General features: G+C 40.5%; 1 protein-coding gene across 1 annotated transcript; it reads right to left on the bottom strand.

Moving 5' to 3' along the window:
• Positions 1-19,123: 19,123 nt before the first annotated feature.
• LOC142224833 (uncharacterized) lies at positions 19,124-20,765 on the bottom strand. The gene is made up of 2 exons (XM_075294616.1): positions 20,242-20,765; positions 19,124-20,180 (listed from the first exon to the last, which is right to left on the bottom strand). Exons 1-2 carry the CDS (start codon positions 20,763-20,765, stop codon positions 19,124-19,126), a joined length of 1,581 nt encoding a protein of 526 aa, XP_075150731.1.
• Between the last annotated feature and the right edge of the window lie 3,400 nt (positions 20,766-24,165).

Here is a 24,165-nt window from a genome sequence, read left to right as displayed (position 1 = left end):
TATGTAAGTTTTTCTTTTAAGGTGGGTGCTAAGTTCAAGTTTAGCCTCTAAACTCAAAAATAAATAGCCCAAAGCAATTGTATTTGTTCCATAACTGAATTGGTTGTGAAGGAAAACATGTGATGATGCGCGAAAATGAATAATCATGACATCCAAATTGTTCGCCGATTGCGAAAAATATGCAAAATATAAAGAAAAATAAAAACACGATAGTTTAGTTTTTTTCAATATATAACAAAAGCAGGAGGCTTTATTGAAGGTTTTTTAGTAAAAATAATGGTAAACAATATTACATATAATTTCCAACGATATGGATAAATTTGCAACCGCACCAATTGGCTCATCGATAACAAGTAATCAGTGACAAGAGAGATGCTCTCAACCAAGATGGCGGAAGGCGGGGGCTTTTGACAAGATAAATTAATATTGAATTTGCAACCGCACCAATTGGCTTATCGATAACAAGAAATCAGTGACAAGAGAGATGCTCTCAACCAAGATGGCGGAAGGCGGGCCTTTTGACAAGATAGATTAATATTCGAATTATGACATTTCTACTCTGGCAGGGATGTACCAAAAAAGTAGTTTACAAATTCTAACGAACACTATTAAGCCCAATTAATCTTTTATTTATTTTTATTTATTTATTTCAATCTATTGGGCCAAGCCCTTACAGATCTATGGCGTATATATACTTAAATCTAAAATAGCATTTTCAAAGAGTTTTTTCTTAAAGAGGAATCGGCTCATAGAAAAGTCCAATTGATTGCAAACTCTGTTACTTAGTGACAAACATCGAGTTAGAACTTCATTCAAACCGTAATTATATCTGTGGATTTGTTCATTAAACATACAATGACTTCTCAGTTGTCTGGACGGAACGTAAAATGGAATTTTTTGCAACAGTTCGGGTGAATCTATTTTACTATCAATGATATCTTTAATGAACATGATATTACGACCAAGTCTACGTTGTTCGAGGCTGTTTATGCCGAGCATCATACAATGGACATCATAAGTAGACATGTTATCATACTCATATAAACTCCAAATTTGGAAAATCTCTTTTGGATTCGTTCAATACGAGCCCTATGAATTTTATAACATGGGTCCCACATAGTATCACAATATTCCAATTGTGATCTAACAAAAGTAAAATATAAAACTTTAAGTGTGAATGGGTCGTTAAAATCTTTGGCGTTTCTTTTTAAAAATCCTAATTGACAATTAGCTTTGCTTATTATGTAATCAAGTTGGGGAATAAATGAAAGTCTTGAGTCTACGTATACTCCAAGATCCTTCATGATCATTTCCCTCCCAAACACATTGTGGAAATACTTGTAATCATTTAAAATGGGATATTTTTTATGTAAAATGGTCAAAATTTTACACTTACAGAAATTTAACTCCATATTGTTCTGTGCACACCAACGGAGAAGTCGATTAATGTCATTTTGAAATAGGATGCAATCATTTAGATTTCGAGCCATTGAATATAGCTTTAAATCATCAGCGTATAATAATGTGTTACAAAATGAAAAAATAGTTGGAATTTCATTAACAAACAGTAAAAACAAGAGTGGTCCCAGATGGCTACCTTGTGGAACACCTGATTTTACGCTGAAGGGATATGATGTACAATTTTCTATTTTAACAAATAACGTTCGATCATACAAATAAGATTCTAGCCAAAGCAACATATTTGAATGAAATCCTAATACTTTCAGCTTATATAACAATAGTTTGTGATGTAGTTTATCGAAGGCTTTAACAAAGTCTGTGTACAACACATCTACTTGTAACCCATTTTCTACTGAATTTATGCAATAATTGCAGAAAATTGCTAAATTAGTTGTTGTGGACCTGCCACTATAAAAACCATGTTGAAAAGAGCTAATGTAATTTTTAAGTAATGAAAATAACTTGTCGCTAACTAACTTATCTAAAAGTTTAGGTATAGCTGATAGCTTGACTATTGGTCTATAGCTAGTAATGAAGCCTTTTTGTCCCGATTTGTAAACAGGCGAAATGAACGACATTTTCCATTCATGAAGAAAACATCCAGTGGATAATGATTTATTAAAAATTCTCGTAAGAGGAGAGTAAAGAGTAGCTGCACATAGTTTTAAGAATAGAGGCGGGAGATTGTCAAACCCTGCGCTTTTACTGGTATCTAACGAAATCATATAATTAAATACCTCTGTGACATCAAATTCGATAATTCCAATATCAAATAATTCATGAATATCAGAAAAATGTTGTTCATTGTAAGACGTATTTATATTATAAACAGATGGAAAAAATGTGGCGAAAGTATTGCAAATAGCTTTTTCATCATCAATTATCATGCTCATATTCCATACACTTTGGAAGTCCAAAACGTTTTCTTTTTGTGTTAACAAAACCACAAAAGGCTTTGGGGTTAGTTTTATATTGGATTCTGTACTTAAAATGTAACTTTTATATAAAAAGTTGGAAAGAAAATCAAATTCTTTGCTTCCTAGAACAAACAAGGCTTTATCACTAAGTAATTTTGTAAGTTTATACCGTTTATGCGCCTTCGATCTAAGATTTTTTTGGTGCATAAGCCTCTTATTATACCAAGGTAATTTGAAAGAACGTCCTTGTGGTTTGGGAGGTACGTATAAGTAAATAGATTCATTTATTACATGCTTGAATTTATCATATTGTTACGTTTTTATATTTAGGCGTTTTTAATTACCGGACAATTAAAACACAGTTCTTTTAAATAACGACAATCTACAATTTATTTACTATGACTTCACACTTTACAATTCGTTCACACTGAAGTTATTCGTTTGACGCTTTAATTAAGACTGACTCGTTAGCAGCATGCGAGCGCTTTTATATATGACGGTGTGGCAATACGAGAACATTCTGGTAGCACTACAATATTCTGGCAACGCCAGAACATTCTTAGACAATGCTAGAAGGATCTACGACCATTAAGTTGTTCGTCTGGTGGCTGCCAAACACATACACACTCACATAGATATATGCTCGCATTACTACAACAACAATGACAATAGACAATGAGATAAAATGAGAATGCAGAATAACAAAGCAAAGGGGTTGCTATTCTATGAGAGAGTAAGAACTAACATTTCAGTAAGCAAACAAAAGAACATAAAAGAAGTTCAGGAAAATACTAGAAAATGAGTAGATGATTCCAACAAGTGATAGCGAAATTTTATCGTTTGAAATTTAAATAAGCTTAAATCTATAATTATCAAATTCGTAACACTGCCTCCCGCTTAAGCCTGTTCGTCCCGAACAGGCACAGAACCTGTTCCGTAAGGAGCCAATCGTTCCAGATGTACAACTTTCATCTTTGATCTAGGGCTGTCGTCCTTCTGAATCCGGTATACAACATCATTGATCTTCTTGATGACTTTGTATGGGCCTTCCCACTGGGTTTGCAGTTTGGGACACAGTCCTTTCTTTCGTTGCGGGTTAAATAGCAGAACCAATTCTTTTTCTTGGAAGCCCTCAGTATTTACAGCACGATCGTATCTCGCCTTCATTCTGTTGCTGACCATTTTTATTTTGTTGCGCACTGATTCGTGAACTTCTCCGAAAGTGTTTGGGATGTCGTTTCTGTTTTCTTCCATGGCGAGCTCATAAGGTTTAGCGCCGAATATCAGATCTCCAGGCAACTTTAACTCAGTTCCGAATAGAACATTGGCCGGTGTTCGAGAGGTGGAATCATGAATGGCAGATCTATAGGACAGCAAAAACTTTGGTATATGCTCGTCCCAGTCCCTCTGGCCGTTGTCCACCACTTTTCGAAGATGTTCCTCAAGGGTGCGATTAAACCTTTCTACCATGCCATCGGATTGTGGATGTAATGGCGTAGTCCTCGTTTTCTTGATACCAAGGGATTCACACATCTCTTTGAATATGGCCGATTCAAAATTTCTTCCCTGGTCTGAGTGAATCTCGGACGGCACACCGTAGCGACATATCCAGTTTTTGTTGACCACATCCACAATCGTTTTTGCCTCTTGGTTTGGAATTGCATACACCTCCGGCCATTTGCTGAAGTAATCCATGACCACAAGGACATAACGGTTTCCAGAATCACTTACTGGGAAAGGGCCTGCCACGTCCATTGCTATTCTTTCAAACGGGGCTCCAGGTCTATACTCTTGCATAGGACCTCGACTTTTCCTTGTTGGACCTTTCGCCTTCATGCACTTCTCGCAATTGGCTACCCATTCAGCAATTGATTTCTGGCATCCAACCCAGTAGAATCGTTGCTTCACTTTCTCGGCGGTTTTGGTTATTCCCAGATGACCTCCACTGGGACCATTATGGAACTCCGCCAAAACGTCTCTTATTTTGGAATCTGGAACGATGATCAAATTTCGGCTGCTCTTGCCATCTTCGCTTTCCCATTTACGTTGCAGGGATCCATTGACTAGAACTAAACTATCCCATTGAGCCCAGTATGATTTCATAAGTGGACTTTCGGCTGCGATGTCTTTCTTACTGGGCTTCTCGTTCTCTTCCTTTGCCGAAATAATTTTGTTCAAAATGGGATCTTTACGCTGTTCTGTTGGCCAGTCCACTCCAGATTCGATGTGTAACAGCCGAATATCAACAATCTCCTCCTTATGTTCAGCTTTCGAGCAGTGCTTGCATTCTATACTGCAAGGTCGACGTGACAAAGCGTCAGCGTTACCGTGTTTTCCACCTTTTCTATGCTCGATACTGAAATCATAGCTTTGGAGCCTCTCGATCCAACGTGCCAGTTAGGTTAGGTTAGGTTAAAGTGGCAGCCCGATTAAGATTCAGGCTCACTTAGACTATTCAGTCCATTGTGATACCACATTAACTAAAAGTACCTATTACATATGGGCACTTCTAGTTTTAACCGCTGAACCTTCTTGATTATTTTTCTTTGTTGAACCAACCAGATTGTTCCAAAAACAGTAGCAGACTGCTTAAGTTAACGTTTCCCAGATCCGCCAGTAATCTGAAGCTATATGCTCCTAAAAGTTGCTTGCGCTTTACACAAAATGCAGGACACTCACACAAGAGGTGTTTAATTGATTCTTTTTCCTCCGCATCATGACAGCTCATACAATAGTCATTATACTTCGCGCCAATAGTTTTTGCAAAATCGCCTATCAGGCAGCGACCCGTTATAGCAGATATCAGGAGTGATATCTGACGTCTCGAGAACATTAGCATATCTAGTGTGCGGTTTAAGTTGAAATGGGGCCATATTTGCTTGGTGTCGTTACAACCCTTGCAATTCTCCCATCGAACATTTGCCATCATAACAGCCTTCTCACGCAGCATGAGCTTGCAGGTAGCTAGGGGCATACCAACAAATTCTAGTTCCCCTGGAATATGTAAGGTAGTCCCTAGCCTTGCCAACTCATCCGCTTCGCAGTTCCCCGGTATGTTCCTATGGCCAGGCACCCATATTAGGTGAATATTGTACTGCTCAGCCATCTCATTGAGAGATTTGCGGCAGTCGATGGCCGTTTTCGAGTTGAGGAACACAGAGTCCAAGGATTTTATTGCAGGTTGACTGTCTGAGTATATATTAATGCCCACATTTTTTGGAACATTACTTCTCAGCCAATTCGCCACCTCTCTTATTGCTAATATTTCAGCCTGAAAAACACTACAGTGATTAGGTAATCTTTTCGCTATTCGAAGTTCCAGATCATTAGAATATACTCCGAACCCCACTTGTCCATCCAATTTGGAGCCATCAGTGTAGAAATCTATATATTCTTTATTCCCCGGGGTCTGTGTGCACCACGCCTCACTGTTGGGGATTAGAGTCTCAAACTTTTTGTCGAAAAGTGGACTCGCCAAAGTGTAATCCACTACGTTAGGCACATCTGGCATTGTTTTGAGGACAGAACTGTGACCGTAACCTTTTTCCGACCACAGCGATAGTTCGCGCAACCGCACAGCCGTTGTTGCAGCTGACTGTTTGGCCAAAATGTCTAAAGGCAATAGATGCAGCACGACATTAAGGGAATTTGTTCCTGTCTTGCTGAATGCGCCTGAAATACACAAACACGCCATACGCTGAACTTTATCTAAACAAGTCGGTTTCTGAAGTGCCGGCCACCAGACTACAGCATTATAGGTCTAACCACTGCCGTGTATAGCCAATGCACAATTTTTGGTTTCAGTCCCCACTTTTTTCCTATTGCCTTTTTGCACGAGTACAAAGCTACAGTTGCCTTTCTCGCCCTTTCTTCAATATTAAGCTTAAAGTTCAGCTTCCTGTCCAAAATAACGCCAAGGTATTTTGCACATTCACCAAAGGGAATTTCAATACCCCCTAAGGAAATAGGCCTAACCGTGGGAGTTTTGCGATCGTTGCAGTACATGACTAATTCTGTCTTTGCAGGATTTACCCCAAGACCATTGTCTTTCGCCCATTTCTCAGTCATCCGGAGGGCCCTCTGAATAATATCTCTGATTGTGGATGGGAATTTTCCCCTGACTGCCAGAGCCACATCATCTGCGTATGCCACCACTTTTATCCTTTCTTTTTCTAGAGTAACCAGAAGGCTATTTATAGCAACATTCCAAAGAAGAGGTGATAGGACTCCTCCTTGGGGAGTGCCTCTGTTCACATACCTTTGTATGTTTGCTTGTCCTAGTGTGGCTGAAATACGTCTCTTCATTAGCAGTTCGTCTAACAGCCTGAGTATACATGGATCAACATTCAGAGTTGTCAGTCCATTTAATATCGAGCTCGGATGGACATTATTGAACGCCCCTACGATGTCTAGAAACGCCACGATTGTGTATTCTTTGACAGATAGTGAGCTTTCAATAAAGCTGACTAGTTCATGTAGTGCGGTCTCAGTAGACCTGCCCTTCGAGTATGCATGCTGTCGTTTCGAGAACAAACTTGAATCGATGCTAGTTCTAAGATAAATATCTATCATCCTCTCCAGAGTCTTAAGTAGGAATGAGGATAAGCTGATTGGTCGGAAATCCTTCGCCCTCGAGTGAGAGGCTTTTCCCGCTTTAGGTATGAAAACGACTTTTGTTTCCCTCCACTTTCCTGGGATATATGATAAGTTGATACATCCTTTATATATCACCGACAACCAGGGGATAATTTTGTCAGTTACAGCTTGTAACTCCGCCGGAGTAATTCCATCAGGTCCAGGGGATTTGAATGGTCCAAAGCTATTTAGCGCCAATCTTATTCTAGTTTCCGATACAATTTCCTCGACAGGAAACGACCGCTGAGCAACTGTGGCACCGCCAGTACATGGTTCAACCGTCTGATTTCCAGGAAAATGTGTGTCCAATAGTACCTCCAGCGTCTCCTTACTGGACGTTGTCCAATTGCCCTCCGATGTTTTAATGAAACCTGGAGCGGAGTTGGTGGATGCTAGAACCTTCCGTAGTCTGGAAGCCTCGGACGTATTCTCAATACTGCTGCAGTAAGCATTCCAAGAGTTATGCTGAGCCTTTCTCAGTTCTCGCTTGTATCCTCTCAGATTCTTCTTGTAAGCGTCCCAGTCCTCAGGGGCTCTGGTGGACTTTGCCTTGTTAAAGAGCTTCCTGCAGGATTTCCTCATATTACTTAATTCCGTAGACCACCATGGTGGTCGATGTTTCCCCCTTGGCTTTCCTCTAGGGCATGCAGCTTTCAGTGAGATGTTGAAGGCCTTAGTAATCCGCTCCACTGCGTGTTCGATATCTTGCACATTTCTCATATTTGTCTCTGTTATTTCCGGTATCATCATATTGAACGATTCCCTATACCTATTCCAGTCAGCTTTCCTAACATTTGGCGGAAATATGATCTTGGTGATATGAACATCAAATTTGAAACTGATGTAGCGATGATCTGAGAAGCTGTGTTCACTTAAAACCTGCCACTCAGATATCATTTCATTTAGTTCTTGCGAGGCCAAGGTGATGTCCAAAACCTCTTGCCTGTTTTTAGTGACAAAGGTTGGGACATCTCCCTTGTTGCAAACTACCAGATTAGTACGCAAAATAAACTCTATTAGCGACTCTCCCATTGCATTAGTATCACTACTTCCCCATATACTATGATGTGCATTCGCATCGCATCCCATAATGAGTTTCGCCTTTGTTTTCAGTGACTCCTCCACTAAGGTCTTAACGGCATATGGAGGCATCTCCCTGTCATGTCCCATGTAGACCGAAGATACCCAATATTTGCATTTGGCTATTTCTAAACTTGCAACGACAGTGTCTGTATTGCACATTGAGGGAAGCAGAAACAAATTGAGCTCGTTTTTAGCAATTATACAGGCTCGATTTACATCATTACCAGTATACTGCAATAGTTTGAACCCCGGAGTACTTAATTCACATATTTTGTTTTTGTAAACATATGGTTCTTGAATAAGAACTATATCTATGTCCCCTTTCATCAGGAGAACTTTTAAGGCAGCACATGCAGCCTTACAATGATGAAGATTTATCTGGAGGATCCGTAGGACCATCGAGATTTTCAACAACCGTCACATCAGCCGCTTCGATCGAGTCATCAAGAATGTCCTCTTCAGAGATATCGGTGACTCTCGCAATAACCATAGGTTCGACTTTGGTGAGTTCTGAGGCAATAGAAGCCTCCTCACGCATACGGTATCTATCCATGTCTTCAACTTTGGTATCTCCCTCGACTTCGCAAGAGGATCCGCTTACTTCTGATTCAGACAGAGGCTTGTCCATTTCTGAATCCTTTAGCTGATCGTTTTTATACACCTTCATTTGGATATAATGAAAGCCATAACATACACGGCCCTGGGACTTTGCCAGATGTGGCAAAGACTGAGTGTTCAATATAAACACTGCATGCCGTCTTGGTCCATCCACTTCATCCAAACGGCCAACCTTCCAATCAGCTGTTGGAAGATCTGGATTGCATCGTTTCAGTCTATTTAAAATAGATTCAGGGTCAGAAGGGTTTGCAGGTATCCAGGCATGTGCTCTAGGTCTAGCCGGTATGTCTTTCTTCTCGACTAACTCTAGAGCAGCTCCTTCCCAAACTTCACCAATTAGTATCAGAGCAGCTTTAATACATTCTATAGACCTCTGGTCCTCAAATGCGACTAGCTTAAATCGTCCTTGATACCAACCAGCCTCTTGGTGTCGAGGATCTGGGCCGGGAAACTTTTCCAGTACCTGTGAGTAGACGACAGATAGAGCATTCTCAATTTCCCCCCATTTTTGCTTTGGAACCATACCGTCCAATGCTCCTTTATTAATGATAGCCATCACAAGGCTATCTTTAGCAACTGAGGCAAACGATCTTTGATCCCTTTTGGAGGATGGCAGCTCATCCGGCGATCGTTCCCTTTTTCCAGTCTCAAGAATTCCTTGAGCCCATTTTAAGGAATCGCTTTGTTTAGCCGACAACGTGCTTGGGTCGACTGATCCTAACTTCTTTAGGATAAACAAAGCATTTCTGCGTTCCTTGAATCTCTTTCGTGAGGGATTACCTCCTTTTGATGTCGTTACCTTAGAAAAAGTTCGACTTGTCAGTGTGTCGCCACCTGTCGACCCGTCTACAGGTCGACTAATTGGGCCTAACTCTTGGTCATTGCCCAGATTTATAACTCCAGTCGATACCCGTCCACTGGGCCCTGAAGTTAGCAACCCAGTGGATGACTTGGAATTTCGCTGCATGGTGGCTTAATATCCCACCACACTTGAAATTCGTAGTAGGTACCTATTACTATGAGTTTATCCGCTATTGAAAAAACACGTCCGTTCCGTTCGACGGTTGAATAGGAATACAACGTGCCAGTTGAGCTTCCGGATTCTTGAATTGGAGCAACCATCGTAGAGCTGAGTGATCAGTCCTGAGCAAGAAGTGTTGTCCATACAAATATTTATGATAATGTTTTACACTCTCTATGACGGCTAGCAGCTCTCGTCGCGTTACACAGTAGTTCTTTTCGGGCTTGGACAACGTTCGGCTGAAATATCCGATGACCTTCTCCTTGCCGTCTATGTGTTGGGATAGCACACCTCCAATACCATGCGCGCTAGCATCTGTATCCAAAACAAATTTTTCGCCCGGAATAGGATACGCTAGAACAGGAGCTGAACATAAAAGTTCTTTTAAATGTTGGAATGAGTCCTCCTGTTCGTCGCTCCACTGGAACTTCTGACCTTTTTGCGTCAATTTATGGAGACTAGCGGCGATGCTGGCGAAGTTTGGGACGAATCGTCGGTAATATGTACATAACCCAAGGAAACTTCTTAATTCGTGGAGATTTCGGGGTCGTGGCCAATCTCTGACAGCTTGGATTTTGTCTTCATCGGTGGATATGCCCTCTTCAGTCACATGATGACCCAGGTATTTAACTTCCCGCTGGAAAAGGGAGCATTTCTTGGCGTTAAGGCGTAGACCAGCGGCTGACAATTGCTGGATAACGTCTTTCAAGTTCTTAAGGTGCTCGTCAAATGTTTTGCCCATCACTATGATGTCGTCCAAGTATATCAAGCACGATTTCCAGTGCAACCCCATCAGTACCCGCTCCATCAATCTTTCGAAGGTAGCCGGAGCGTTGCAGAGCCCGAACGGCATTACATTGAATTGCCAGAGACCGCCATTAACGCCAAAAGCCGTCTTTTCCTTGTCTTTCTCGGCGATCTCTACTTGCCAATATCCACTCTGCAAATCAAGCGTAGAAAACCATGTTGTTCCGGCTAGTGTGTCCAACGTGTCATCAATGCGTGGAAGCGGATAACTGTCCTTTTTGGTGACATCATTCAGTTTTCTGTAGTCCACGCAGAATCGGGTACTTCCATCTTTCTTTTTGACCAGCACAACTGGGGAACACCAAGGACTTGATGACGGCTCGATCACACCACTCTCCGCCATTTCCTTTATGAGCTTTTGAACTTCATCTCTTTTTGCCAGGGGAACACTTCGTGGTGCCTGTTTTATGGGCCTTTCTTCTGCGGTTTTAATTTCATGTTTCACTACAGATGTTCTTCCTTGATTTCCCTTTTCAGAAGCAAAAGCAGAGGCGTTTTTCCACAACAATTGCTTGGCTTTATTTCTCTCTGACGGCGATAGATGACGTGTCCAAGCCTCGACATACCCTTCTAGATGTTTTCTCACTGCTCCATGTGTCTTTGATGAGTTGCCTTCCAAATTGACTATTGCCTCAGCTGGTGTACATTTGCCAATGTCAGAAAATTTTACAATTTGCTCGTGATTGTCAGACAAGTTCAAGACACGAACTGGTATTAGTCTCTCTTCGTTCGTTGTTACCAGGGCATTTGCTATCAAGATGTTGTTGCTTTTGTTTTCTGCTGGTTCAACAACCCACAATTGGCCGACTTCACAATCTCCATTCATAGAAACCCATATAATTGCTTCGGCATTCGGTGGTATAGACTCTGACTGGCTCGTTGTCAAACGTCTGGCAGGTGTATTCTCGTCGTATCCCACGTTTACCGTTATTTCGGCATCGCACCATGTCATTACACGACGCTTCATATCCAAATTGAGACCAAAAGCAATCATGAAATCCGCTCCAATTATAACTTCGTCTACTATATCGGCCACAATGAAATCATAAGTAACGGATTTGTTAGCAATAGTTAATTTTACGGCGACCTTTCCATATACGGTTGCGGGTTCCCCTGTAGCCGTGCGTAGCTTGACTCCAATCAGTGGTGTAACTTTTCCTTTTACTAAATCAGATCTAATGATAGACTTTGATGCACCAGTATCCAACGTCAAAGTACGCTTGTCGCCATTAATAACACCCGCAATAGTTAAATTGTTATTTTTCTGTTGAACTATTGCTATGGAGATGGTGGGGCCATCGTCTGTGGGAGCCAGCTCTTGCCCCGCTGAACTAGCTCGATTTAGTTTAAAGGTGACTCACTTGACTGTGGGGTCACCTTCTTATGGCTATTGTTTAATGTAGATGGTGATGTGGATCTTGACCGTTTGCGTCGTGCTTTGCATTCTCGAGCTAAATGTCCCGGCTTATCACAGTTATAGCATTTGATTCGGGATTTAGTTGCATCCTGTTTCAATTCTTGCATTACCTGCTTCATTGCCTCTTTCATCGAGTCAATGATAGATTTCGATTCTTCATACTCGGTCTCTACTCTGCGTACTTTGTGAATTTGAGGCCGTGCTAGCAATCTTGCAGTCTCCTGTGCAAGTGCGAATGTTACTGTTTCAGCGAATGTAGCCTTTTGTGACGCATATGTTGCACATTTTATATCTGGATCTCGAATTCCATTGACGAAGGTCTCAATCTTGATGCGGTCCACAAGAGGATGACTCTCACCTGGGTATGTCAAAAGCACTAGCCGCTCAACTTCTGTTGCGAAATCTTGTAGGGTTTCATTCGATTTCTGGATTCTTCCTCTCAATTCCATTCTGAAGATGTCCTGCTTGTGCTCTCCACCATACTTGCGTTGAAGTGCCGCTATTACTTCATTATAGTTATTTCTACAAGCAGCGGGAATGCTTTGTATCACATCAGCAGCATTGCCCTTTAATGCCAATAGAAGTTCAATTGCTTTATCATCGTCATTCCACAGATTTTTACAAGCAACCATTTCGAATTGGAATTTGAAGACATCAAATGACGTTGAGCCATCAAAAACAGGAGTTTTGATTTTTGGGCCGTCGATTACGCGCACGGGACAACCTTTAATTTCCAGGTCAGCCATTTTTTTCTCCAGGTGTAGAAGTTTCTCATTGTGAACCACAATTTTCTCATCTACGGAAAGAACTTTCTTATCCAATTCCATAATTTGACCTTCTATATGGTCCACACGTTTCTCCATGCTTTCAGAAATTTCTTGAAGTTTTTCATTGAGAATTCTAGAATTTTCGTCCATCTTTTTTGAATTTTCGTCCATCTTTTTTGAATTTTCGTCGAATTTTTCTTCCAATTTTCTAGAATTTGCTTCTATTTTTCTAGAATTCTCATCCATGATTTTTCTAGAGTTTTCCTCCATCATTTTACTCAAAACACTGAGCATTGATGTGTAATCTACAACACTCGAAGCCACAGACGGAGTTTCTACACTGCTTGTATTGACGAGTATTGATTCATCAATGTCTTCCTTATAATCAAAATCATGCGTCGCAATGTCCATATTACGCCGTTCAAACTCTTCCAGTAGACGCTTTTGAAGCTGGGCCTTATTGCCTGTTGTCGGCAGCTCCAGTTTGCTCAATTCCTTTTTTAAGTCTTCCACTCGAAGCTCATTAAACTTCATTGTAGATTTTTTTCGTTATTTCACTTCCGACACCAATTGTTACGTTTTTATATTTAGGCGTTTTTAATTACCGGACAATTAAAACACAGTTCTTTTAAATAACGACAATCTACAATTTATTTACTATGACTTCACACTTTACAATTCGTTCACACTGAAGTTATTCGTTTGACGCTTTAATTAAGACTGACTCGTTAGCAGCATGCGAGCGCTTTTATATATGACGGTGTGGCAATACGAGAACATTCTGGTAGCACTACAATATTCTGGCAACGCCAGAACATTCTTAGACAATGCTAGAAGGATCTACGACCATTAAGTTGTTCGTCTGGTGGCTGCCAAACACATACACACTCACATAGATATATGCTCGCAATCTACAACAACAATGACAATAGACAATGAGATAAAATGAGAATGCAGAATAACAAAGCAAAGGGGTTGCTATTCTATGAGGGGGTTGCTATTCTCCAGGTGTAGAAGTTTCTCATCGTGAACCACAATTTTCTCATCTACGGAAAGAACTTTCTTATCCAATTCTATAATTTGACCTTCTATATGGTCCACACGTTTCTCCATGCTTTCAGAAATTTCTTGAAGTTTTTCATTGAGAATTCTAGAATTTTCGTCCATCTTTTTTGAATTTTCGTCCATCTTTTTTGAATTTTCGTCGAATTTTTCTTCCAATTTTCTAGAATTTGCTTCTATTTTTCTAGAATTCTCATCCATGATTTTTCTAGAGTTTTCCTCCATCATTTTACTCAAAACACTGAGCATTGATGTGTAATCTACAACACTCGAAGCCACAGACGGAGTTTCTACACTGCTTGTATTGACGAGTATTGATTCATCAATGTCTTCCTTATAATCAAACTCATGCGTCGCAATGTCCATATTACGCCGTTCAAACTCTTCCAGTAGACGCTTTTGAAGCTGGGCCTTATTGCCTGTTGTCGGCAGCTCCAGTTTGCTCAATTCCTTTTTTAAGTCTTCCACTCGAAGCTCATTAAACTTCATTGTAGATTTTTTTCGTTATTTCACTTCCGACACCAATTGTTACGTTTTTATATTTAGGCGTTTTTAATTACCGGACAATTAAAACACAGTTCTTTTAAATAACGACAATCTACAATTTATTTACTATGACTTCACACTTTACAATTCGTTCACACTGAAGTTATTCGTTTGACGCTTTAATTAAGACTGACTCGTTAGCAGCATGCGAGCGCTTTTATATATGACGGTGTGGCAATACGAGAACATTCTGGTAGCACTACAATATTCTGGCAACGCCAGAACATTCTTAGACAATGCTAGAAGGATCTACGACCATTAAGTTGTTCGTCTGGTGGCTGCCAAACACATACACACTCACATAGATATATGCTCGCATTACTACAACAACAATGACAATAGACAATGAGATAAAATGAGAATGCAGAATAACAAAGCAAAGGGGTTGCTATTCTATGAGAGAGTAAGAACTAACATTTCAGTAAGCAAACAAAAGAACATAAAAGAAGTTCAGGAAAATACTAGAAAATGAGTAGATGATTCCAACAAGTGATAGCGAAATTTTATCGTTTGAAATTTAAATAAGCTTAAATCTATAATTATCAAATTCGTAACAATATAAATGTTGTAGGTCGTCTGTCTCTGAAAAGACAATATTCCAATCTACACAGTTAAGAAAAGAATTTATGGAAGTGTAATTTGCTCCTTTAAAATCATAAGAATACTCTATACTTCTAGTTGGAGTCGAGTATTTGTAAAATGAAAATTCCATTACAATTGCCTTATGGTAGATAGATTCACATGTTAAAGGCGTTTGACATCTATAAAGATCATGTTTGAAATCATTATTTATAAAAATTAAATCCAATATTCTACTGATATCGTTATGAATGTTATTAGCTTGGAATAGTTCAAATTGATACATCTTGTCGCATAATAAGGCTTCAATATCGCTTTTTACATTAAACGGAATAAGATGTTCATCATCAAAACTAAAAACCCATTCAATATTTGGCAGATTGAAGTCTCCCAAAACCCAAGATGTTTGATTAAGCTTAAGAGAGTTTAGAATATATGAAATATTATATACGTGGCTATAATACACCAAAGTCGCTTCCTGGGGATACATAGCTTAATATAAATACAATTTCATTTTTATCTTGAAGTAAACATTTTCCTACATTTACAACAACACAAATTTGCTCCACTGCTTCCACACTTATTGGTAAAGTTATTTCTCTGCTTTTGAATTTACGATCAACGGCAATTAAAACGCCACCACCTCTTGAACCAACATCTCGGCGATATACATTGTAATGAGGATCAAAGAGCTCTGCGTTTTCAAAATGAGAAGTTAGCCATGTTTATACAAGAGCAATGATATTGAATTCATGTACAGAAGTACCAGAATATAGTTGACTAGTCTTAGTACGCAATCCACCGGCGTTGTGGAAATAGGGCAAGATAGTCTTATAAAAAGAGTTTTCTTTATTTTTGTATAAAGAACTAAAATACACGTATTCCATTCCATCTATTGTGTGCTCTGGAGAATTGTTGCAGATTGATTCTGTAAATCCACCGTTGAGTCCTTGGGATGGGGAATGGTCATCTTGCCATCGTCCATGTTTTTTGTTTTAGATATAAAAGGGGTGATTTTAGTAGATAAAGGCCATATTCCCTTGTTGAATACCTTCCCGTAAAGTGGGTATGGTACTCCTAATTTGAAAGTAACGAAATTGAGTTTAGCATTTGAAGACTTCAGATTGGACTCCTAAACCCTCGGAAACAAATTTAACTATCGCCTCAGGTTGAGTGTTTACACTAAATCTTGAAATATGTAAAAATTTCATAGAATGCACAATTTCCAAATCACCAGCGGGAGCTATGCCAATAATTTGTTTTGATCTTTTGTTATTTTGGTTTGGCTTCTTCTTTCTGCCAGCCCTTTTGTTTTGAACAGTTATCCACTATCTTTCTCTGTTTACCTCTTCGGTACTGGGAGCACTCATCGCATCAACAAACTGCTCACTTGCATTGTTTTCGTTTGTAGATAATGATGAGGCAAGAGGGTCAGACGTGGACGTGGTATGATAATTGCTTGGCACCGAAGGTGTGTGTGATGTGTGAGAATGAATATTGCTATTCTTCTTTGATAAATTCGTTTCATGTATCACTTGTTCCAATCGCTCACATTTTTTATGCAATTCTTTCATTCGATGAGAGAGTAATGCTGCCGGACTTAACAGCTGTCAGTGAAAGACTGATCTGATCTGAAAGACTAATCTTTATTCTAACTTAAACATTGCCGGCCGCCTTGCAACATCAAGGTATGTTGTAACTAAAACTAAACTTAAAATACAAAATGAGGCTAAGTGCAGTGCAAAGTGAGTTTCTTTCAGTTCATTTACCATAAATCCAATTTATTCATTCATTTTTCTTTTCAAATTCAACTTAAGACTAGATTACAAAAAAAAAAAAAATTAAAATGAGTACGTAATGTCAAAAGGGGACCTGGTAGAACCCAAAAGGGGGGCTCTCGGGACAATGTAGCGGTGGGCCAAAAGGGGGCCGTTAGAACCCAAAAGGGGGGCTCTCGCGTATTTACCCTAACAGTTACACAACCCGGACAGAACCCAACCGAAAAGTGTATAATGAGCCACCGGAAGACCGGGCGACGTATACACCCTATTTAAAATGATTCGCCCATACACCTCAGGACCAAAATCGATCGCAACCCGTCCCACTCTGTAAAATTCGTTCGACTTAAAAAGACTAACAACCACGTTCAACAATATTGCCCGCTATGTCTTCGGATTGAAACGTTACGATAGTGTAACACTTTTTGCGAACAAAATTTTTGGTATACTGTTTGACAAATACGTTCAACTCAGAACTCTGTTATTCCTCCAAAAAATTATACACACAAAGGAACCATCATACCCCTACGAACGAATAACATTCGCTAGATCCAACCGTGGTAACAATTTGATACAGACTCGACATAGAAGTCAGTTATCTGAGCGGCAGTTTTATATATATGCGACTCGTCTCTGGAATCAGTTACCCAATCAACTTCAACGTATATACAACACAGCGCAGTTCAAGACGAAGCTAACAAAATATCTAATTCAGGGCGATTAAATAATAAAAAAAAAGCATATATATAAATATCTAATTCATAACCATATTATATGTAATTCCTATTCATAATTATTATTATTATACTTCTTAAAATATCTTTCTACTTATTATATTTATTATAACATTATTGATTCTAATACTCATTATAAGATATGTATCTTGTGTATTAGGAACCTAAAATAAATAAATGAAAAATGAAAAATTGGGAGGTGGACTCTCAATTTTCTGGGGAGATAGCGGAACTTCCGGAATGGTAGGAGAAGGTATCGTAAGCGGCTCCTCCAACAGCGCTTGTTCGACCGCCGACATATCGAGAGGGCACGCAGTATCATCATCCGATTGTTCCATAATATCCTCAAAATTTTCCAAGTCGTCGGCGAAGCACGAGGTTTTTTCCATGATACTGCGAGAAAATATACGAATTACAAAGAGTTCGCCGAAGTATCGGTCAATGGGACCAACTTAGCTATAGGTCGCCTTACAACGCTATTCTCCGTACGTACATCCGCGACGCGAATATGACCATCTACGCCCGGGTGGACCGATACGACTCGACCTAATTTCCAAGAAGTTGGTGGAAGCTGTTCACTAAATCATTTACCATAACATCGCGCTGAGGAAATTTCCATTTATATCTCATGTGCAGATTCTTCAAATATTCTTCTTTCCAACGAACACAAAACTGTTGTGGAAGAGCATGTACCTTACGAAACCGATTCACCAACGAAAGAGGCTTTTCGGTTATAACAGGCTCAGCAGGGGCGAGTAGAGGGGCACCTACAAGAAAATGACCCGGGGTCAGAGCGTCAAGTTCCTGCGGATTATCCGACTGGGAACAAAGAGGTCTTGAATTCAAATAAGCCTCAATACGAGCCAACATCGTCGAAAACTCTTCAAACGGGAAACGAATATTTCCTACTTGCCTTTTGAAATGCAACTTAAAACTCTTCACAACAGCTGGCCTTTGGCGCACCAGCTGGGATAAATCGCCACGATAGGCCCTGGTGTGCAAACGTAGAGGACACGACATCACTGCTTCCCCTAATGAATTCCTGGAATTTTCGTTCAAACTCCCGAGACGCACCGACAAAATTCGTCCCATTGTCCGAAAAAATTGTCACAAGACAACCCCTACGAGCAACAAACCGGTGAAATGCCGCTAGAAAGCTGGCAGTCGACAAGTCGGAAACCGCTTCCAAATGAATTGCCCAGTAGCAAAACACATGAAAACGCAAACATAACCTTTAGTTATGCGACAATAACGCCCGGTGAACGACTTCACCTCAAAGGGACCCACGGTCATTCCGATTGACTACACCACCGAGGCCCATGCCACCAAATCCGAGAGGCGGCCAAATCTGAAGGGGACACACCCTGGTTGCCGACCTCACATGATACCAATCCGATTGACTACACCACCGAGGCCCATGCCACCAAATCCGAGAGGCGGCCAAATCTGAAGGGGACACACCCTGGTTGCCGACCTCACATGATACCAATTCGTACCACCGACGTTCTCCTGAATGCGACATACCCTATTCGAGACAAAATGTCGAAGGAGTCTTTCTCAACCAGGCCAGAACAATAATCGAATCCGTCCAACAATAAATTCGACGAAAATCAATATCGACCTCCCGAACGACCGCTTTTGCGATTTCGGACGCTAAAACAGCGCCGCAAAGCTCCAAACGAGGCAAAGAAACCGATTTCAACGGAGCAACTTTCGTCTTGCACGATAGCAAATTAACGATAATCTCGCCATTTGGGGCCAAAACTCGAATATATACCGAACGTGAAGTTCGGCCGAAGCGCACGGCGTGTAACGAAACCACCGAGGAATACTTATCGAATTGGCATCCGGATAATTATCAACAAATTTCTCCCACTCGGAGGCTGTATCCGAAGGCAGTATTTCATCCCAACCGACGCGATCAAGCCAAACCTTCTGCATGACAATCTTTGCCACAATTATCGCCGGACCTAACCATCCGACCGGGTCGAATAATTTCGCGATAACCGACAACACTTCACGTTTAGTGTATCCACACTTTTTCGCCACAGGCTCGACCACGAAGTAGAAAGAATCCAATTGGGCATTCCATCTCACACCCAATGGTTTCGAATTGGTAGCCTCGACAAATGGCAGCAATTGAGCATCAACCAAATATTCCGCCGCGATTAATTGATCCCGAGCCATTATCGCGGTTTCAAGGTCATGAGTTCCGGTCAAAACGTCATCAACGTACATACATTTACGTAAAATATCGGGCGCGAGCGGAAAGTCCTTCTCAATATCTTCAGCTAACTGTAACAGTGTCCGTATCGCGAGATATGGTGCACAATTTACACCGAAGGTCACCGTTTGTAGTTCATAGTCCTGGACTGTCCTTGTCGGAGAATCCCTAAAAACAATTCTCTGCAACGGAGCATGAGAAGAGTTCACTCGAATTTGCCTATACATTTGCGTAATATCGCAGTTGAACACGTATCTAAAAATTCGCCATCGCACAATAAGAAGGACTGAGTCCTGCTGCAAAGTGGGGCCTACGTGAAGAATATCGTTAAGACTATTCCCGTTGGACGTTTTATTGGACGCATTAAACGCGACGCGAAGTTTCGAAGTCTTCTTCTCGAGGTTAATGGCCGGATAATATGTATGATAACACGAGAGTGTATCACTTGAAGAAATGGCGGATACTGGCCTCATGTGATCCAAATACAAATACTCTTCAACAACACTATCATAAACTGATTTCACGTCTGGTCTTTTCAATAATGACGATTCATTACGATAAAATTGCTGTCAAACAGTTGTGCGGGACTCACCCAAGAGAACCGAACTCTTCCTTTAGCGGCAGTGTAACTATATATCTACCTTCCGAATCTCTGCGCGTTGTCCGAACATAATTTTCGTCATAAAACTTATCGGAGGGGGACAAAATCCTCTTACGTGGTGTTTCCTCCAACTCCCAAAACCGTAAAAGTGTCCTATCTAAACTTTCCTCTTCATCAAGAGCAATAGTCGTAGTAAACTTTTGAATTTGCGATGTAGAAATCGGACCTGTTACTAACCAGCCGAAAATACTGTTTTGTGCTATCAATGATTGAGCCACAATCTGCACACAACCTTCCAAGAGTATTCTCGGATACAAATCCGCGCCTAGTAGAATATCGATAGGTATCGACACGAAAAGATTCGGATCGGCTAAGCGAATATCTGGAATTTGAGATAACACTTCCTGCGAAACCGTAAAAGAATGTAAATTCCCGGATATAGATTGAAGCACTGTAGCCGTCGCCTCCAACAAAATGGACGCGTTGAGTGGAGATCCGATTTTCAAATTACACATTTTACTCGATTTGGCCGAAATAGCTCTGTTCACCCCCCGAAATTGTAACATTAGCCGCGCGAACCGGCAGTTTCACCCGATTTCGAAAGCGTTCCGTCAGAAATGAAGATTCTGAAGCGGAGTCGATCAAAGCGCGTGCCGGATATGAAACCCCATCGTGCATGATATTAATCATCGCAGTTCCCAACAGCACGGCCCTATTTTGCGTCGTATGAAATGTCTGGCGAGATAGGCATGCCGACGAGGTGGAAGGTTGCGGCTGATCAACCGAAGGCGTAGCTCTCGCTTGAAAACTAGCCGCTGAACTCGACAATGGGTTGGTCGAACTTGTCGCCGAAGTCGCGCTATTAGACGGCGTTGAATCACGATGCAATAGCGAATGATGTCTCGAATTACATTTCGCACACGAATATTGTGTTGGGCAATCGTTCATCTCATGACCCTTCGTTAAGCAATTCACAGCCGGTTACGTTTTACCACTGTGTAACGTTCCGATACCGAAAGTTTCCCAAATGTAACGCAAGCCGAAAGTCTATGGTTATGTTTAGGGCAAATAGCGCATTTAGATTCCGATGAAGCACGCGACGACTTAGAAAAAGACGAATTGGCAAAATGCGCTTTGATCTTCTTCTCTTGAGAACGCTTCGAAGATGTGTCCTCCCGCAAAAAATGCAAACATCAACGTACGAACTCTTTCGGACAAAAAAGCGTCTAAATCCGCCCACGACGAGAGGGCCTATTTGTCCCTAACACTTTGCTCCCAAAGAGTCTGTGTGAGCCGCGGCAAACGTTGAAGGCAAATAAAAACGAGTATCTGATCCCAATTATCGGTCGAATCCTCGTACGTATTCAATGCCGACAGACCGCCATTGATTCCGCGTTGGATCGATTTCAAACCCGCACTCGTCTCTACCGATACTGCCGAAATTGCAAAGAGGGACTTGAGTTGATTGTGAACTAGAACCCGCTTATTGTCGTATGCATCAACGAGGGCCTTCCACGCGAGGGCGAAAATTCGATGTGTCAGCGGAAACTTCGAGACAATTTCCCTAGCTTCGCCACTGGTCTTCCGCACAAGATGACACAAACGTTCGACGTCCGTTAATCTTGAATTGCTAACATAAACCGCTTGAAACAAATCCCGGAACGTAGGCCAATCTAGAAAATTGCCTTCAAATACATCCGTATCGCACGGTGGCAACGCTAAATTGGGTGGCCCACTCAATGTGGTGGCCCACTCACGGCCACTTCACCCCTAAAACCGGTGTTGCCGTTAGGCAGCGACTGCTCATCCCGATCAGCCGGTATCGAAGAAGTCGCGTTATTAATCAAAATCGCTTCGGATCTTTATTCGATTTATGAGACCCGATACTCCGTCCCGATGCTGCATCGACCGAAGACACAGACGAAGTCATCGATGACCTACGTAAACGACGAAACTGGCCTAACTTCCGATTTATTGCGGACAAACAATTCATATATGCCTGGTGGGACGCGTCATACTTCCCGTCCACCGATTCAATATCATTCGTTTGCGTCGGTCCGGAATCCTGTAAACTAGCCAAGCATTCCTCAAAGGAATCCTGAACCTTCGTCCACAACTTCCCCAATTCCTCACTTCGAATCTCGAAGCTATAGACATCTAAGTCCTCATCCTTCATAGCATTAAAATGGACGTGGAATTTAATTAGAGCGTCCGAAACACGAATAAAGCGATTCAAGAGAGAGACAGACATCCTAACTTCAAGTTCAACTATCACAATGAAGAATGTAACTAAACTAAAAATTGCCCCAATAAAACAAGGTTCGGTTCAATAAAAATAGCAAAATCCGCCAATTTTCGCTATCCCATAATAAATCAATCCAAAATATCAAAACGCACTTTATCTCGACTTATAATAATTAATTCGAGGACACAAACTCACGAAAATCCGACAAAATGATCCAAACGTTTTCAGCAACCGAAAATACTGAATGTAGGGTGCAGAAAATATTACCCCCGGACACTTGACACGAGAAAAATTATCTGTACCATGTAAATCACCAATAAACAAAAGTATAAATAAATCAGTAACAATAATAATAAATACCTGTCAAATAAATATTCAAAATTCACCAAATATTTCAACGACCGAATAATTTCTCCCAGTGTAAAAGCGTAAAAATTTCAATGTGTACCGAGTGTTTATCCAAGACCCGACTCAAACCGGGAAATATTCAAGCCTTTGAATTCAACTTGAAATATAATTTGGGTAATACACGTAGTGTATAGCCCCCTTAAGAATTCAAGTGACGATCGATAAACCGATAGTACGAGAAGTGCCCGATTAGTCACTACACTATAGCAATCGACCAAAAGCACAACACTGATGAGAACAAAACAAAATTAAAGCTTTTGTATGTTCTCAAATATGCAAACGAACGAAATAAAAATAAATTAAAGAAATGCCAGCAAAGAAAACAGCAAAAAAGTGGTGAATATACGAAACAAAGAGAGTAATAAATAGGTGGAGTGAATATTAGTGTACGAAAGTGGTGAAAATAAATACTTTAAGTTATTTCTCTCCGAAATTATTTCGACAGACAGCAAAATGGAATAACAAAAACAACAAACTTTATTGCGTTTTTCCGTCGGCAAATGAAAATATACTTAAAAATACTGAAAAACGATATTTTCACGCAAATAAAAGCAAATAAACCGCTTTAAATCAAAAAGCACTAATATTCACTGACATCACTGAACTTGTATACCACTTTTAGTAATATTTACAATAAAATATGCAAGACCGATCGCGTAGCGTTGTAAAACAACCTTGTTTTTCCAAAAATGGACGGAAGACCAATATATTTGTTGTTGCACCGACCGCGAACTCACTTTATAAGGGAAAATGCACTGCACTTACCTTATAATACGATGAAATAGATGTTGAGGATGATGAAATGATTGGTTTGAGTTTAGGTGAAGGGGATGACCAGGTCAGGTGGACTATAACTAGACAAAAAACCAAGAACACACCGGTTAAAACCAATTCTTCCACTCCGAAGTCCAATGATCCGGTACGAATGGACCAAAATGTTCGCCGATTGCGTAAAATTTGGAAAATATAAAGAAAAATAAAAACACGATAGTTTAGTTTTTTCAATATATAACAAAAGCAGGAGGCTTTATTGAAGGTTTTTTTGTTTTTGTAAAAATAATGGTAAACAATACTACCTACACCCAGAAAAAAGTGACCTCTTCTTTAAGTTAAAATGAACTTATTGTGAAGAAAATTGAACTTCGTATAGCGCCAAAGACATTTTTATTTGTTTGAACGATATGATTTTCGTAGAAATTAGGTAGAATGCATTACATACATTAGTTAACATCTTCCTATATTTATGTACCACTATACTACAG

Source organism: Haematobia irritans, chromosome 2 (genome assembly GCF_050003625.1).
Source record: "Haematobia irritans isolate KBUSLIRL chromosome 2, ASM5000362v1, whole genome shotgun sequence".
Classification (NCBI taxonomy): Eukaryota; Metazoa; Arthropoda; class Insecta; order Diptera; family Muscidae; genus Haematobia; species Haematobia irritans.
The sequence above is the reverse complement of the archived record's forward strand: the minus strand, read 5'-3'. Positions and strand labels throughout refer to the sequence as shown.